Here is an 18669-nt window from a genome sequence, read left to right as displayed (position 1 = left end):
TCGTGCTATGATCACATTTTCCCCCCTATGCAATTAACCTCACGAGAATCTTCTTTCCTAACCAGAAATTCCATTCGCATCACGCAAAACAAGAGCATTTGGAGAAGAACAACGTATTATCACTTTGCCAACCTCCTAAAACCACAATGTCTGTATCATGCCAGGTTCACTGATTTGATTCCAGCAAGCAAAGGGGATCATATTCGAATCATCATTCCTCTACCACATTGACAAGTTCATATTCAACCAAGGAGAGGTTATTATCTTCTTTCACTACAAAACTGGCTGGTTCAGCTACTTCTACTCGACCCCACTTGTCCACAGCAAGCCTCATCGACCCTTTGAACATGTCAATTTTTGCATTGCGCAAAATTATTGTAGCTCCAACCTTCATCATATCCACTGCAAATAAGAAATATAACCCCAAAAAAAAAAAAAAAAATCAACCTCGGACTAAATATCCAATTACACAGAAACTATAATTGAGAATCAATTAAATGACATACTGACAAGGACACATTAAAAAAAAAAAAAACAGCTGCAACTTGCTCACAAGCTTCCCCAGAACAAAAACAGAAGAAAGAAAGATAAGCCAACAGCTGTCAAAATCCCAATGAAGTAACAGAGGATGATACATGAAGTAGGGACTGCTCAGAAGTCGCTCTTAACTCTCTCAATTCGTAAACAAACCCAAAATCCAACACCCCCCCCCAACAAAAAAAAAGGCGGGGGCCAGGCAGCAGTTGCGCCATTGCTCTAAAGGGCTTTCTAAACATCCTTAACATATTAATAGTGGCATTAGCATAAATTTAAATAACAGTCATCAGTTCTTATCAAAAGATAAATACATTAACAAATCTAACATAATGACTACTTGCGTATAGTAAAGGAACAGCAGGTGTTGCTTCATTTGTCCTACACTCTCCAGAAACACACAAACTACCCAATTACTCACAAGATTTAAAAATTTTTGCAAATCTATAACGATCACAATAATCAACAAGAAGAAAATTGCCAATAAACAAAATAGCACCTTGCTCATTCCTGGCAGTAAAGACAATTGTCCCAGTTTCATCTCCAACCAAACATTCAGCAATTCGCATTTGGCGCACTTGGGGTCCATCTGGACGGCCCTTTTGTAATACCATCTTAGAACTAACCACTTTGGCAACGAGATTATGACCGTTTGTACCAGGCCGTAGCTGATCTACCTTGGTAAAAACTGGTTTCCTCATAGTTTTGTTCTCCGCCATTGTGGAATAAAATCTAAAGGACATGCAAAAAGGAATACACTCGTCAGTTTTTCATTGCAAGATGAACAACAAGATAAGCTCTTAAAGGTAGCCTAATAACAAAGAGTTTTTTTGGTCCAATTAAAGAGCACAAACCAAAACCATAAACAATTGAAAGGAGGTGCACAGAATTAAAACAAAAACACAGAGAGAACTAATGAAATTGATAATCGTTCATGTGACAAAAACAAGAAATTTACAGACAGTTATTAGATAGAGCAAAATAACAATGGAACTGAGTTAGAAAGTAGAAACTCCACTACATGCGATGTCCTGCACCTCATTCGAGTACGTTCCAAAACACATGTCAATACAGTACCATAATTCTTCCCAGACACTCCTATATTAAGATCACTAATATAACTATATCCCACATGGTAGGTAGCTGCAAAATATTTTTAACCAAATGAAAGAAACATTCAAATCCCAAATGCAATCAAAGAGTCTTAGTTCTCAAACACTGTGCTTGAAGCAAATTCAACATGTTTTTGAACAGTGAGCATGACCACCTAAACAGTATTTAAATAGTCGCTAACTGCAAAACGTTTCTTCTAAGTTCCATCAGTCAATACATGAAATTCCATCAACTTTGATGCATGAAAAAATAAATGATACATCAGTTCCCAAAACCGGAAAATTTTGCAAAATAAGCAAATGATTACATACAAGCAAAAAATATGAACGAAGACCCTAATCTTCAGATCGGGACTTCGAGATGTTTTAGCAGTTTGACACAAGAAATAAAGAATAATTAGTCCATCAAAAATCACCTTGAGAAAGCTGGAAAGAGAGGGAGATATAGACAGAGAGAGACGGATGCCGGAGATTAGAGGGAGGAGGCGATCTGGCTTCTGATTTTTGTTTCTACTTTCTACTGTTTAATTGCACAAACGTCTGGAGCGACCTTGTAAGTCGCTCTCTGAAGGAAAGGTCGTTGGATCTCCGACCGTTGATCTACCGCATCCTCTCAGGCAATCGTGACCGTCCACGTTTTGACCCGCTGGATGGCCTCTGGCCTACCCGATATCTGTATCATATTTGGAGTTTGGATCCCATCCTAGCAGATCATCAAACCAAGAATTTTTATTTAAAAGAAAAAAATAGAAGGGAAGTTCCTCACTTGGTATGTATCAAAATCAAAGCTGAGGGTGTCGGATCGGGTGGTACTGCGTAAAGAATTATGAGTAGAAAATTTTGGATTTAAAACTTTTCATCTACCAAAAACAAGGTCAAAGCTAAGGTTCCAATTGGAAATACACAAATTTGACGAAATACGCCTTAAGTGGAAACAAAAAAAAAAAAAAAACAAAAAGGAAACTTGAATTATCAAACGTGGTTATTTTTTGGTTCCTTTTTTTAGTAGGGGAAGAATATAATTTAAAAAACTTCACATTAGGACGATTTAAACCTGAGATCTTTAATTTCTGTAGTCTCAACGTTAATCATTAGGTCAAGGCCTCAGCCCTTTTATGATTTTTCATGTAAAATTAGCTATAACTCAACTACGATTTTTTTTTTTCCAGTCCGTACTAACCAAAAAAATTGAAACTACAATCACGGAAAAGGAAATATGGTCAAATAACACTACTACTGCAATTTTTTAGTCCCTTTAAGCAAAAATAATAACCCTTTATTAAATGGTTTTTTTTTTCTTAAGGTTTATTAGAATATGCTACATTCTGTCTCAATTTACAGCTGCAAATCCCGCAAGAATCGCACAGAACATAAATTAACTCAATCGATCGAATTTTGTCATCACAGGTTTCATTCTACCTTACTTTAGTTGTCCATTTGAAGGGTTTGGCAACCGTTTGCTTCGTATTCCAGCTCAAATCCTAAAACTTATGCGTGGAATACTAATCTTCAATCCTCCTTTTGTAATAGCTCTTGGGAGCAAACCCAAGACACGAAACTCCATTTTTTAGCACTAGCGCTTACGGGTATGCTTACCAATTTAAAGGGTTTAATCTATTTTAAGAAATTATTAACACAAAATGGGAAATGGCATCTTCTCTTTCCATGAAACATTTTGAAGCGGCTCAGACACAGGAAGTCGACCAAAAAAAAAGCCTTCCTTTACCCGAGATCGTATAAAACCAAAAAAAACAGGCCTGCCCCCGACGATGTTTTATGAAACCAATTACCTTCACCTTGCCCAACCAATGGAGTTAACCTACTCGTAGTCTAAAAGAGGCTCTTACAGCACTTTTGTGTTGTCAGGATCAAAGTTCGAATCCTGTATCCGACATAATTGAAGGTAAATTCACAAACCGATATCTTATACATATACGTAAATGTTGTGTAATGTTTGAAATCTTTCATTCAGAGGAAATACAAAGCCAATTTTCCTCTTCAAGCGTTGACTCCCCGTCCCATGTACACCTGCTCCTACATACTATATTCTGCACGCGTCTTCCTAAGTTGACACTTATTGCACACACCAAACAACGTAAGCTAATTTTTTATTCAACGATACTGGCTTGCAAGCTCTCCATCCTTGACAATGTAATGTTGTGGAGGGAAATCTTCTCCCTTAAAGTACCTATCCAGCATGTCCTTGACTCCAGCTGCATAGCGTATCTGCAGCATTTTCTCATCATGTTAGAGTTTATGTAAAAGGCTGGCAAATAAAGATTGAACACGAAACATAGCAGCTGTGTGTGCAAGTATGGGTTTTCCTATGCAACAATTTGAAAGCACTTGACACCTTGGAATCTTGAAAAATATATGTAAAAGATGAATTGAAGTTCCAACTATTATTTGTGAAAAATCAAGCGAAAAGTTGAAGAACAAAGAAGAAAAAATTCAAAACACGGGAGGATACGACACTCGAGGAATAGTACCTGTGCATCAATGGTAGTACCAGAAATATGGGGGGTCATAGCTTGGTTAGGCATGTAACGCCAAGGATGGTCCTTTGGAGCTGGTTGTGGATTCCAAACATCCCCACTGTAACCTAATCTTGTGAAAAAGCAGCGAGAAAGAGCCAGTTAAAGAGGGAGGTTGATAAAAAGTTAACCCTTTTTTCTTCCTAGAAAAAATAAACAACTTAACGCCGACAAATTCAAATGCTCACCCCCGGAAAAGAAAAACAAAAAAAAAAAAAAAAAAAAGGAAGAAAGAAAAACAAATCTATTCATTGACCTCTATCAAAGTAAGAAATTTGTTCATTGATTTCTATCAAAGTTGGCGCATCAGACATTCGCTATCAGAAAATAAAAGTTACAAGGAAAGTCACATCTTTGTATCATTTGAAGTGATGAGAAAAACTGAATGATAATATCACCTCCAATTTGTCCGCTAGAACAACCATCAACAACTGCTTGTGTGTCCATGATTGCTCCTCGAGCATTGTTTACAATCAAAACTCCCTTCTTTAGCCTAGCGATCCTATCTTTGTCAAACATCCCTCTGATTACAAAAAAAATCATTTTTTTTATGAGTAACCAAAGAAAAGGGTAATGTCCCTGATTGTCAAGCAACAAGATTCGGTGTTTCACAATAAAGTAAGGTACAAGTCCGCCCCATATTAGCTCAAACACAAACAGCGATGGTTTCAAAATATAGAGATTGATTCAAAAGAATTGAGCGGTTCACAATTCTCACAACAATGTAAAGCATGACCACAGCTTACCTAGTTTTCTCTGTAAGAGGCATATTAATAACAATTATGTCACATTTTGGCAGCATCTTATCGAGATCTTCCTCGAATTTGGCTCCAGTTTGATTCTCCAACTCAGGATCCATCTTGATCCGATCGTGATAAAGAAGATTACAGTTGAAAGGTTTCAATCTCTGCAGCAAAAGCCTGCCTATACGCCCAGCACCAACAGTTCCTACAGTCTTGCCTTCGAGATCATAAGCTCTGTAAGCAATACCTGCAACATTCCAATCCCCACTTATGACTTGATGGTGTCCAGGCACGAAATTGCGAACAAGAATGAGGACCCTCATCAATTCGTCTTCAGCAACCGACACAACGTTACTCCCAGTGACCTCTGCAACTGTTAACCCAGCATCTGCTGCAGCTTTCAGATCAACATGATCTGAGCCAATTCCAGCAGTCAGCAAAAGTTGCAGATTTTTGGCCTTCTTAATCCTTTCGGCCGTGACATATGCAGGATGAAATGGGGTAGTTATCAACACATGGAGGTCCGGAATATGTTTCTCAAGTTCTGCAAATGATACATCAGAAATGCCAAAGTAAGTGGTGTCATTTAAACAATGTCAGAAGTCACTACTCTAAAAGCTTATAGGCACTTGTCAGGGAAACAAGCTAACTTGAAGTTGATATTCATAGTCCAGCGCTGCTTTGAATTTTAAATACTAAAACATGAGGGTGAGATCCAGTAACAAATTGTCCTCAAACATGATTGTTGAGAAGTTGAACTAGCGGTACATGTTAGAAAATACAATACTCACAGAGAGAAAAGTACCAAAACCCAATATACCAAATGCCCAATCTACAATCACGAAACAATCTCCACAAAAACAAACGGCCAAGCGATGTACTACTTGGACATGGGGCAATTGCAACACAATTCATTCTCAGGAACCGAAAAACTGTGCGACTTGTAACAGCTAATCAATAGCAGCATACATATTCCAGTTAACTAAGCATTGTGCTCTAACTGAACATACATGTTCATTTACCATATGATACTGAATTCCTTACCACAATGTGGTCCTTCTTTGTCCGAAGTGACTATGTATTGATGGCCCTGTGATTCTAGCCATTGGCGGATACCCAATGCATTTTCTGTGCAGCCAAGAAAATTGGGATTCTTTGCAGCATATTCTTTTGCATCATAGAAAACACCAACAATCTTTTTGCTACCAGGAGAGGCCTGTAATTCAGTGCGAGCTTACTTGTTGAAAGTTTTATTGCATTTAAAATCAATGATTTGATGTACAAGTGAGGTTGAGAGTCAATATTGCAAGAGTTTAGCTGTTAATCGAAGCGTAACAATCTGGGACAAATTTTGGTTCAGAATTCTTCTTTTTCGACTAAATTTTTTTGGTACAATAAAATTAAACACCTGAAAAAAAAAAAGGGTTGGCGCCATGAATAGAGGAAAAGGAGGTCATGGCCCTCATGGGTTGATGTCCGTAGTTAGGGATTGGAACCCAAACGATGTTAGAGGAGAAAAAATTCAAGCACTACAATTTAATAGTAGAAGAAAGTACTAGACGAGCACAAGCCGTTGCAAGTCAGACCCAGATATGGTTTTTAACAAATAAATAAATAGATAAAGGTAGAGTCAAACACCTCACGCAACTACATATGTATGTCTATACCCCAGTTCATTGCCGATGATCGTGATAAGGAGTGGATGTTGTATGATCATAGTAATTCATTCATCACACTTTCCCCCTCCAGGACAAGGTCAGATCAAAGAATTCAGTAGTCAGAAATTGACGACAGAAAAGAAGGTTGTGCCTTTCTTCTTCTTTTTCATTTATTTATTTATTTGGGTAAAACTTAATAACAACAAAAAGAAGAGGCGACCTACATGGAGGCGTCTGGTGAGAAGTGATGAAGTTGAATTCCCCGAAGAAGTAAAAGCACGAAGTGCAGAGGCAGCTACACGCTTCATCGCCATCTCTGATCTCTCACTCTTGCCACTTCACCCCACTCAATTCCTCCTTAATTAAAACCAAAATTGCTTGCATGTATCGACCGGATCGAGGCAACTTTTATATTTTCTAGTAAGCGGATCGCCAACTAAGATCTCTTGTTTCTGTACCTCTGTGACTGGCCAGTGGCTACAGGCTTCCGAGCTGTGAGGGTGAGTGACGACTCCTCACTTCATCCATTTATAGGCAAGTCAACCCTTTCTCCACCATCTATTATTATCATCAGCTCGTCTCTATCCACCATATTTTATGTAGTACTCCCTCCCTTTTTTTTATAACTGGCGTTTAAGAAATTTGCTCTTAAGTATTTTTATCTGTCGTTTTATTATCTCCATGCAGCATTAATTATTTTTTTATAATTTTATCCTTTTATCTCTCTTTTTATAATTGGTGGGAGTTAGTTTGCATTACTTTTGGTCTAGTAAAACAATACCATTTAATACTCTAGTGAGAGAAAATATGGGTGAATGGGACAATTAATGAGGATACAAAAGGAAAGTAGTGTATAAATTTAAACAATGAAAAACTTTTCTTAATTGGTGTGCAAAACCTTAAACGTCAGTTATAAAAAAAGGGAGGGAGTACCAAACTATTACTTAAAATAACTATTGTAATATTTTTTTGACATGATATAATATATGTGAAAAAAATATAATAACATATATTTATGAAGAAAATAAAATATTATTTAAAATAAATGTGCTATCCAGTCACTATTATGGTAGCACGAAGAAAAAGTAGAGTATCAAATAGATCCAGAAACACCAATTGGCTAGATGGTGTTGATTTGTGGTTCCATCTTAGATTGTACTTTGCACTTTGACGTCGATTACTTTCGAGTGTTAATCTAATTTTATTGAGAGTTTCCAATTATCTCGACAGTTGAAAAAATCAAATAGATCCAGGAACATAAAGATGAAACAAAATTGTACTTGACTAACAAAGAAGATGAAAAAAAAGGGGGAGGGGGGAACTTGACATGCCCAGAAACACCAATTGGCTAGATGGTGTTGGTTTGTGGGTTCCACCTTAGATTGTACTTTGTACCTTGACCTCGATTACTTTCGAGTGTTAATCTAATTTTATTGGAAGTTTCTAATTATCTCGACAGTTGAAAAAATCAAATAGACCCAGAAACATAAAGATGAAACAAAATTGTACTTGACGAACAAAGAAGATGAAAAAAAAAAAAGGGAAAAAACTTGACATACCCAGAAACACCAATTGACTAAATGGTGTTGGTTTGTGGGTTTCACCTTAGATTGTACTTTGCATCTTGACGTCGATTACCTTCGAGTATCTAATTTTGTTGGAAATTTTCAATTATCTCGACAGTTGAAAAAATCAAATAGACCTAGAAACATAAAGATGAAACAAAATGAAACAAAATTGTACTTGACTAACAAAGAAGATAAAAAAAAGGGGGGGGAGGGGGGGGAAAGCTTGACATGCATGGGCACCTGCTGTAGCGTTCTGGTAATTAAAAATTCAAATCACCTTTTTGAGCCTAAGTAGGTGATCGAGTGAGCTGTGCAGTGCAAGGGACCAACCAGCTAAATTGAATCTCTAGCGTGCCAATCCCGGTTTAGCTTTGAGCAAATCCCCAAAACAAATCTTTCAACTACTTCACTAATTCATGTTTAGGCCTCTATCTTAAAAATGGAACCCATGGTCCTCCAACAAAACTTTGTGGACCAATTTGGTCCCTATACAGCGAAATAGTCAAGAAAATTCAAATCCATCACCACTTTAGTCCTACTTTTTCTTGACCGCTCCGTCGTATAGGAATCAATTTTATCCAAAAAAATTTTGATAAAGAACCATTCTGTCCTATTTTTAAGATGGAAAACCAAATGTAAATTAGTTAAAAAGTTGAATGACTATTTGGGAATTTGCTCTGTAGCTTTTAATGAGTTTGGATTCTTTGGAATATTTATTCAATTTTAATTTTTAACTAGGTTGGCAATTTTGCTGATCAAATTTTGGGGTCCATTTACATGATGTGTTTTTTTGGTGTTTATATAAAGAAAAATTTATTTAAAACATGTCTCACATTTAATTAAATAAATTTTTTTTGCCATTCACTTTTAAAATATGAATTTTACATCCTTTTAGAAAATTTTAGTCTTAATCCAGGTTTTCAATCACTGATTAGTTTGAAATAACTATGTGATTCACATGTTGTCATTTTTTATGTATAAAAAACTCAAATCCCATTTTTTCAGAGATAAAAATGAATATAAATTTGATCATATTCCATTTTTTAGGAAAAATGAATATAGTTCATGCCATATTCTATTTTTTTAGAGATAAAAATCAATATGAATTGAATCATTTGTTTAACTATAAATAGGATTTAATCTTTTTTATCTTAAATATATGACAATATGTAGGTTACATGATAGATTCAAGATAAAAAAAAAAAGTGGTTGAAATTTTATGTTAGGATCAACATTTATTGATTTAATTTTGTAAGAAATGTAAAGTTATTTATTTAAAAAGTGAATGGTGAAAATATTTACTTAGCAAAAAATATATATATTTATTTATTTAGCAAAGTTATTTATTTATTGTATCTTACTGTAGAATTTATATATATATAAAAAAAACTTTTGTGTGTTTGAGGATTTGGAGAAAATATGTTTTATTTTCTTTTTTCTTTCTTATCCCTTTTTCCTCTTTATTTCTTTCTTCCCACACCCTACTACCGCCCAACCACTCCACCTTCCCCTAATTTTTCTCCCTTTTTCTTAGGGGTGGGCAAAATTATCTACAAATCCAAAAATTAGGTATATTCGATCTAATCCTATTCAAAAATTATGGCTACCCAATCTGTATTATTTGATCTGATTAAAAGAGGGTCAAGCACCCGCTAAAATGTGAGGCGGGTTAAAGTCACGCAATTAAGAATCTGCGAGTACTTGACTCACCCCATATATATATTTTTATTATTTTTTATTTTTATGCACATACTATAAAATAATATTTTTAGAGTTAAATAAGCAATTTCATTGAACAAATTGCATTACAAATGTGAGAGACTATAGTTTGTTTACAAATTTTATTTGTAGAAGTCATGATTTTATGTTTTATAAAAAATAATTTAATTAATGTGGAACATATGTTTAAAAATGTGTAATTTATTTCAAACTTTTATTGATTTTGAATTCTTTTAATTTTTTCTTTTTCCTTGTGTTCTCTTCGCTTGTTTGTTTTTTAGTATGAGACTTTGTTTGAGAAAAAAATCTTTATTAAATTTTAAATGAATATGTGAAATATAAAATTAAATTAGTATAAATTATTGTTTTTAAAAAATTTAATAATAAGCATGGCAGGGTAGGTACCTGTTGACCCTACCCTTATCCCTAGTTATGTGTGTGTGTTTTTTTTAATAAATGGATGTCTTGAATTCAATCTATTTTATTTACAATTTCTCCTACCTCGCCAACCAACCAACCCTTCCTTCACCCATAAATGTGATCGAATAAGAATTTCCCAAACTTGTTTTTTCTTGGATAAATATATTTTTAACACAAGGTTTTCTAAAACCTATAAATTCTTCCATTCTTTAATCTAAATACACATATCTATATCTACACCTACACTGTATATAAAATGAGAGAGGGCTTTTGATGTAAGCAGAAATCTGCCATTTCATGTATTTCATAAAACTATCCTTGATAATTATGTACTATCAATATGGCTTTCTATCAAGCAACACGTATCTCTTTTTATTTTATTTTTCAATTTATTTAGCAAATATCAATTATAGTTATCAATTACTACCAAAATAACTATTTATTTATACGTTTTAGACTGGTGAATTTTCTACATATCTATTTTGAAAATATAAAATCAATTCTTCTGAAAAATAATTTCAATAAATATAATAAAAAATTTGTATATTACTTGTACACACATTGATGTATGCCTTGTCCACTAGCATGAATTAATCTTATGTGTACATTGTCAAGTTTCTATGTATAACAGCTAATCATAATTTAAATTTAAAATCATATATTATCAAAGTAGAAAAGATATATATATATATATATATATATATATGTGTGTGCGTGCGCGGGTAATCGGGTTGAACTGGTTAGACCGGTTCGACAACAGATTGGTTCGCTCAACGTCCCGAGTTTTGAAAATCCGATTTAGGAATTAGGATCGGGACTTGCGATTGACCTCCGTCTGCACTCTGCAGTGAGAGGCTGAGAAGAGAAGCGAGAGGTAACTGAAAACGAAACAAAAAAGAGAAAGGCAAAGGAAAGGAAACCAACAAAAAGGAAAGTTTTTTTTTTTTTTTTTTTGGTTTTAAAGCAGCAGTGAGAAGGAGCAATCGATCGTGAGATGGAATCGTCAAGGAAAGCGAGGGGGACGAAGACTCAAGAAGAGCAATGGATGGTTGAGAACGATGTCGGCCAAATTTATTCATGGGTCAGCAGTATTCCGCCGAATGCCCAATCCGTTTTGTTAGTCCGCCGTTCCCTCTCTGCCAATCTAATCCATTATTGAGTTTTCGGTCTCATGATTATATAGTCATTGTCACTGCTTTTATAGTACCTTTTTCTTTGCATTAGCAACGGTATATCGTGTTTGCTTCGAGGAGCTGACACTTTTGGTATGCTTAATGACTTTTCTTCCTCCATATGCAATAGCTTGGAGATCCGGCGGGATAATCACATTCAATATCTCATGCACGGTCTAAACAATCTTGCCCCGTCTTTCTCAACTCTCGATGCCAAGTATTCATTCTACTCTTCTCATTGTTATACAATACACTCTATGTTTTTCATCTTCATTCATAAAATTGGTTGACTGCATACGTGCGGTAAAAAAGTGAGGTAAAGAGTAACTTATGCATTGCAACTATTAGTTATCGCATTTAGTCTTTATTGAAATTTACTTATCCGTTTATTGAGTTTGAAGAGTCGCTGCTGTATAATTTGGTGTTCAAATTATCTATTTGCAGTCGACCTTGGATTTGCTATTGGATCCTTCACTCAATTGCTCTATTGGGAGATTCGTTAGATGGAGAACTGGAGCATAGTACTATCGAGTTTCTTAGTCGTTGCCAGGTTTCTTCTTCTTGCTGCAATGTTATTCTATTTTTGATCTTTTTCGTTTCTTATAATGCGATTGGATTGGAAGCTCATTTAACTTATTGATCTTTGCTTATAGTTTAGATTAACACTTGCTCTAGAATGTTAGTTGACCGTGGCTGTTGGATGGCATTCTCTAGAGTTCAACTGACTTTCTTGGTCTTCACAGCCTTTATCCTCGTAATCTCACTTAAAGGAGCTTTCATCCACCTCCATTGCCTCACCCCCTCGCTGCACCTTGGTTATTAAAAGAGCTATCTATTTCATTTTTCTCCTTTCTTGGGATTATTTTAGACACGTTGGATGGTGTTGTATTAAAATTCCTAATCTTACTGTTTGCAATTCCACTAATAGTGTCGTTTGAAATTTGCACTTTCACTCATATCCAGCATCCAGTTGACCATGGTGACCTAATGGCTAGATGCATTTTTCTCCCTTAAGCTTGAAACGCATTTCAGATGTGTCAGAATTTAGGTTTATGCAAGTGAACCCCTATTATTATCTGTGGATATCCTTGTGTATTTTTTTCCCAAAGTGAAAACAATCTAGATCAGTCAGTACATTATCACTCTTGTACTAAAGACTGATTCTGTTGTTTCATTCCTAGCTTACAAGTTTCTGACCAACAAAAGATAGGATGTCATTTTCTGCCACACAGGGAAAGTGAGAAGGAAATGAAAAGAAAAAAAGTGAATGAATAGATGTACATTACAGAAAGGGACAAAAAAAAGATAGCCAAGAAAGGGATATCGCCACTTTCTGAACTGAGATATGCAATTTCATCATTACAACTGTGAGCAGTGTCGTACTAGTATATCTGAGAAATTCAGTGAAACACCCTTTATGTTGTCATTTTTGAAATTGTATAACTTGTTGGATGCCTTCAGAATTTCTGTAATATGCACGAGTTTGCAGAGCATAAAACTTAGATCTGGAGAATCTCTATGTATCATAGCTTCTGAGATCTACAAGACTATTTTGTCTTATAGATTGTTACTGAGTTTCACATGCGCTGTTATGCCATAGGATCCGGACGGTGGATATGGTGGTGGACCTGGTCAGGCAAGTTCTTTTTCCTGTATGGCAATGTTTTACCCTTGCCATTGCTATCTTAGTATTATCTTTTTCCTCGACTTGTTCTGGTGATATTGTGGCTTATCATCATTTAAAATAGCAGAACTACTAAGTAAGATTTCAGGATTTGTCGTTTTCGTTTCTCACTCTGTTTGCTTACGTGTCTCTCCAGCTAACCTTTATATGGGGTATATGATGAAACATGTCATTATTCTGATAATTTTTTACATATTTTCTCCACTAGTACTGTAGACTATAATTGAAACCAGCTGCCTAATACTAGTGAATTAGTTGGAACAGAGTATACTCTAGTTGCCATTGTTTGCGTTGGATGGATATGCTCATTTATCATTTCCCCGGTGAGCCACACATTTTTTGAGATTTTGTTGATCTCCTCATGCTCTCCTATTTCATTGCTACTAAGAATATCAGAGTAGTTTGTAGAAATTTGTCATGTTTGTTTATTCTGTCAAAATTCCAACAAAGTAGCCAACAATGATTAGTTGTCGGATTCAAAATTTTTGTATTAAGAAATGATAGTTGTTTAATCTAGAATTTTTCTCTTCATAAAGTATTTAGTTGCTTTCTTGCTTATTCTCAGATGCCTCATCTTGCAACAACCTATGCTGCAGTGAACTCACTTATTACCTTGGGTGGTCCCAAGTCTTTGTCATCAATAAATAGGTCTTCCAGAATCTATGCTTGTCATCATTAAATTTTGCTAGTTCCTTTGCTATTGGAAAAAAAATCTCAGTTTGATTGTTTCTTATGTTACAGGGTGAAGTTGCGTGCATTTTTGCTGCGAATGAAGGATGCAAGTGGAGGATTCAGGTTTAACATAATTTATCATTCAAGTATATAATGAATCTTGAAATTTTGCGAGGGTGAATTTGAAAAGTTTATTTACAGTTTGGAACATATTTTTCCCCTCAGGAAATCATCTTAGGATAAAGGGGAGGAATTTAAACTGCTGCTTAGCCAATCTTAGCTTTTTCCTATTGTTCTTTTTGCCATGCTTTCTGTATGCATGCCTCAGTGCTTCTACTTTATGAGATAGTCATGCAAAAATGAGAAACATACAAGGAGAACAGAGCATATTTACATGTTAGTTTGTATCGTGCTGAATAAATGCAAGTGAAAAAGGTTCTGGTTTTTCACATGGCCCATTTCAGTCTCATTTACCATTTAGCTAGTGCTTCCTTGCTTCACTTGTAGATGTGCTTATGTTGTCTGTTTGATTTTGTTGGTTTTTACACCTTTTTTTCACAAGTTGTCTTGTTTCTTTCCCTGCACATTTAGCTTGTTAGTTCTTTCTTGTCTTTTGATTAGCATTCTCTTTCCATCCTCTCCCTCCCTCCCTCCCTCTCTGATATATAATTGCGGAGGTTTTGGCATTTGTCAGTTTTCCTCCAAAAGCAACTTTTCCAACAAAATCAGGACAATTGCTAAAGTTGTATTTAATTTGATTATAATATTTTGCTCACTGCAAAATTATTTCTTATAAGTAGCTTATCCTCAGGATGCATGATGGTGGAGAAGTGGACGTTCGTGCTTGCTACACTGCTATTTCTGTAAGTTTAAGCACTCTCTGAGGTATAGAGTGTACTTATGCCCGTACACTCGCATACAGAAGCCATGTCCTTTATTTCCTTATTGTACTAGGTAGTTGAAGTGTGCAAATGTAAAACCTTGAGGGTAAATAGACTGCTGATTCATTTGGGCTGCCAGTTGATGACAATATCCACTGGCAAATTTTGGGAGATATTCTCTCTCTTGTGAAGTATTCTCATCATGTGGATTGTACATGCTTCATTATCTAATTTAACTTCGTTGCCTTGGACTTATTATTTTCCACTCTTCATGGGTTGCATTTTTGGCATCCAGCTTCAATTGATTCCACCTATATCTTTTGATTCTTTTAGGTTGCCAGTGTTCTGAACATTCTGGATGATGAGCTGACACAAAATGTTGGAGATTACATTTTAAGGTTGGTTTCAAGTATGTCTGCTTATTGTCATTTGCAATTTGTGCCTGCAAATTCATTGTCAGGTTGGCTGGTTCTCCAACTACTGTTTTGGATCTTTTGGAGTTAATGATGAGTGCCTGAGTCATATGATGTATAGATGGTACAATTGCTTATAAAGTTCCTTCCAACCTGCATTCTTACTATAGCCCATGCAGTACTTTTGATTATCATGCAAAACCGGAAGCCAAGGTGTGATATCTTGAAGATTTAAATGTATTGTATTAAGCTTGTATATATGGAGGGTCTGCTTTGATGAACATGTTAATATCTTCTTTTTTGTTTTCCATTAATAAATTTAAGTGATCTAGTTGATTTTACCGTTTTCATCCTGCCTCATTGTTCTCCTCTGTGGAGATGTTTGTTCCTTTATAGTCTGTGCATGGCTCTACTTTTGTTGTCTGATTAATACTCTTTCAGCTTTGAGCATACTTTGTAAGCATGGAAAGCTTTTCTGCTATGGTGTGATAACAAGGTTGCTTCAATTTGATTCATTAATTTATGCATTACCGATGGTTTATCTTCATAACAAGGCTGTTTCAGACAATCATGGAATTGTCTTTGCATTTTGCATCTTGGCTATGTCATTTCTATAGTAAAGTTTACTGGCTTGCAGTAGTCAATGTATGCGTTGCTGATTGAAGAAGTTGAAAATTTTGGATGATGTCATCTTGTAGCATCAGCCAAGTCTTTTGTCCAATCTGTACCCTTGTTAAATCAAGTTTTGTTCGACTTGCTTGGTACTAGTCTTCCTTGATTCAAAGTCATGTTTACATCTGCAGTTGCCAAACTTATGAAGGTGGAATAGCTGGTGAACCAGGTTCTGAGGCTCATGGAGGGTAAAGCTACATTCTCCTGTTATATTAGTTATGTCAATGTCGGTCATATACTAAGTAGATACTCTAGTGCTAAGGTGTGTAAGATCCACTTATGAACATGAAAGATGGATGGCTCCTAACCCAGAGGACTTGGAGATAACACATCCTCATTCTTTTTGAGAAAATTGGAATATGACATGTTGGATGCACTAGATTATTGTGACATGGATAAGTTCAACTATGTATGTTTCCGTGGAAAGTCATGAATGTTTCACTTATGTAGATTAATGGTTAGGTATTGAAGTATGAAATTCTTGTATAATGATTTATAATTGTTTGTCAACTATATTGACATAATTGTCTTAGAAAACTACTTGGTGTCGTGTTTGATGTTTAAATAACTTTTCTTTTCTTCATCCGCTGTACGTAGATTTTATACTAGATCACCAGTATTTTAGGTGCTCACATACTTGATGCAGCCATCCAGGACCTGATTCCCTTTCTTGGGTTGCATTTTAGGTACACATTCTGTGGTTTAGCAGCGATGATTCTGATCAATGAGGTCCATCGGTTGGATTTGCCTTGCTTGATTGTAAGATTCTTTTTGTTTGAATTTTGCCTCTGAACTTGACTTTTTTCTGTAGGTTTCAGTCTAAAGTCTGGACTATTATCAACATAGATATTCAGTATTTTGTGTTTTACCATGGTGTAGTTTACCATTTTCATGGTGTCTTGAATGTAGGCTCAGGTTGATTAGTTGTGGAACATGCATCTCCTTAACAATATGGAGCTCAATTTTATATGCCTCTTTTCGGGAGTATTTTTGCTAGATTTGTTGCAAATTAATTAATTCTTTTATTACGTGATGGCATTTACAACTGTGCCAGGACTGGGTTGTCTTCAGACAAGGTGTTGAAGGTGGATTTCAAGGGAGAACAAATAAACTGGTTGATGGCTGCTATTCCTTTTGGCAGGTAATTGCCTGCTTGATTTTCTCATTTGAAATTTTTATTTCAACTTATTAAAGTGTTTAATACATTACATTGCAGGGAGGAGTTGCTGTCATTGTACAAAAGTTGCATTCAGTTATCTGTGAACAGTTGGGTTTGTCAAACGTTTTAGACTCTGAGTGCGACTCGGAAAGTTATCATGATTATGAAACATCAGATATATCTGATGTAGAAGAATGCACTGTGGAAACTTCTTGCCCTCTTGGTGGAACTTGCCATCATAGAAAAGAAGGTACACCATATTTTCATAATGCTACTGTCTTCCATGTAAACAGGTTTGGTTAGTTTATCTTTACTTTTTGCACCTTGCAACCTTTCTTTCATGAACGCTGCCCCAACAAAATGAATTGGGACACTGCTCAGCTTCTTTTGATGGAGCTATACATTTACTACTTGCATCTTTGTGTTTGCTTTGCTGCTGGCAAGATAATTTTTCTTATCCAGATAGTTTTGCAGACATTGGTGTTGATTTCATCAGCAGCAAGAGGGCAATTGCACCTATTTTCAGTAGCATGCATTTGCAGCAATACCTTCTTTTGTGTTCACAGGTACCAAATCCAAGTTTTAACCAGTCACGGTGTTATTTGCTAATAATGTACAAATTGTCCTCTTGTGAAGGCATATTCTTGCCTGTTTCCTAGCCAATTTTGTTTAAATGCAGTTCCTGTCCTCACATTACGTGGTTGATGCAGGAAGGGGCTGGTTTCAGAGATAAACCTGGGAAGCCTAGGGATCAGTATCATACATGTTACTGTCTAAGTGGATTATCCGTTTGTCAATATTGCTCATCTGCAGATGCTAGTTCTCCACCACTGGCTAGAGATATACTGGGTCCTTACCCTAATTTGTTGGAACAACTTCACCCCTTATATAACCTTGTCTTAGACCGTTACTATGAAGCACATGAATTTTTTTCAAAATTTTAGGCAACTTATCCAATGCTTGATGAGAAAACATGGGCTGTAGCATTTGATGGTGTTCATATAGGCTCTCTCCCGCGTAGCAGTTAGTGTAAAAACATAATAGTTGTTGGGGCTGATGTTACGCGAGACTTCCTACCACCTCTCAATTTCTTCTGTTATTCAAACTACCTCTCTGGTGTCGGGTAGGTTTGGGTCCAAAATTGACCGTTGAAACTTTGTAAATTTAGGCAATTTTGTCGGTGTCCGGTCAGGACGATTTAGTAGCTAAGGATATCACTTAGTTTGTGTAATCTTCTTTATATAAAGTGGGTGATTTCATACTTGATATTTGGAATGTGATGCCATTAGTTACTGAACTAGCTTAAAGAGCTGTACTTGTTTCGACCATATTGGTGCCATTTGGTATTCGTGGTTTCTTAACTTACAACTGGCCTGTTGCATTACATGCCAACTCCTGTATCACCCCGTCCACAGGCAGAGGTACATTTTGCGCCTGGTACTCAAAAGAAAATGTATATTTTAGTTATGGGTTCTTGAAAGGCTTCACTTGTGCCTCCACTGATTTGTGAGAAGTAGATGCAGTACCGAGTAAATATGCATTAGTGGCTGTGCTGTGTGAATGTTATTAGTGTGTAAGATGTGTCTAGAAAAGAAGGAAAAATTTACTTTTGGCCCCAGTGAGAAATAATTCTGGCTCTGGTGCTGATCCATCCCAAACATTAATGATAATAAGAGTAAAGAAATAGTGCAGGCTTGGATTATTTTTCTTTTGTTTTATTTGTTTATT

The 18669-nt window shown here is 35.8% G+C and overlaps 3 protein-coding genes across 3 annotated transcripts; 1 reads left to right on the top strand and 2 right to left on the bottom strand.

Moving 5' to 3' along the window:
- Positions 1-97: 97 nt before the first annotated feature.
- Positions 98-2201, bottom strand: LOC113697866 (uncharacterized protein At4g28440-like). Its single transcript, XM_027217461.2, has 3 exons — positions 2063-2201; positions 1034-1266; positions 98-402 (listed from the first exon to the last, which is right to left on the bottom strand). Exons 2-3 carry the CDS (start codon positions 1251-1253, stop codon positions 212-214), a joined length of 411 nt encoding a protein of 136 aa, XP_027073262.1. The 5' UTR covers positions 1254-1266; positions 2063-2201; the 3' UTR covers positions 98-211.
- A 1342-nt stretch (positions 2202-3543) lies between these two features.
- Positions 3544-7150, bottom strand: LOC113698758 (formate dehydrogenase, mitochondrial). The gene is made up of 6 exons (XM_027218693.2): positions 6806-7150; positions 5968-6139; positions 4927-5467; positions 4579-4703; positions 4136-4248; positions 3544-3872 (listed from the first exon to the last, which is right to left on the bottom strand). Exons 1-6 carry the CDS (start codon positions 6893-6895, stop codon positions 3759-3761), a joined length of 1155 nt encoding a protein of 384 aa, XP_027074494.1. The 5' UTR covers positions 6896-7150; the 3' UTR covers positions 3544-3758.
- A 3861-nt stretch (positions 7151-11011) lies between these two features.
- Positions 11012-18207, top strand: LOC113699277 (protein farnesyltransferase subunit beta). Its single transcript, XM_027219525.2, has 14 exons — positions 11012-11404; positions 11591-11677; positions 11905-12010; positions 13061-13096; positions 13710-13792; positions 13886-13939; positions 14628-14679; positions 15031-15095; positions 15914-15970; positions 16469-16541; positions 16837-16923; positions 16999-17191; positions 17404-17507; positions 17652-18207. Exons 1-14 carry the CDS (start codon positions 11283-11285, stop codon positions 17883-17885), a joined length of 1353 nt encoding a protein of 450 aa, XP_027075326.1. The 5' UTR covers positions 11012-11282; the 3' UTR covers positions 17886-18207.
- The last annotated feature ends 462 nt before the right edge of the window (positions 18208-18669 follow it).

The sequence above is a fragment of the Coffea arabica genome, chromosome 7c, assembly GCF_036785885.1.
Source record: "Coffea arabica cultivar ET-39 chromosome 7c, Coffea Arabica ET-39 HiFi, whole genome shotgun sequence".
Taxonomy (NCBI): domain Eukaryota; kingdom Viridiplantae; phylum Streptophyta; class Magnoliopsida; order Gentianales; family Rubiaceae; genus Coffea; species Coffea arabica.
This window is presented reverse-complemented; position numbering and strand designations above follow the sequence as displayed.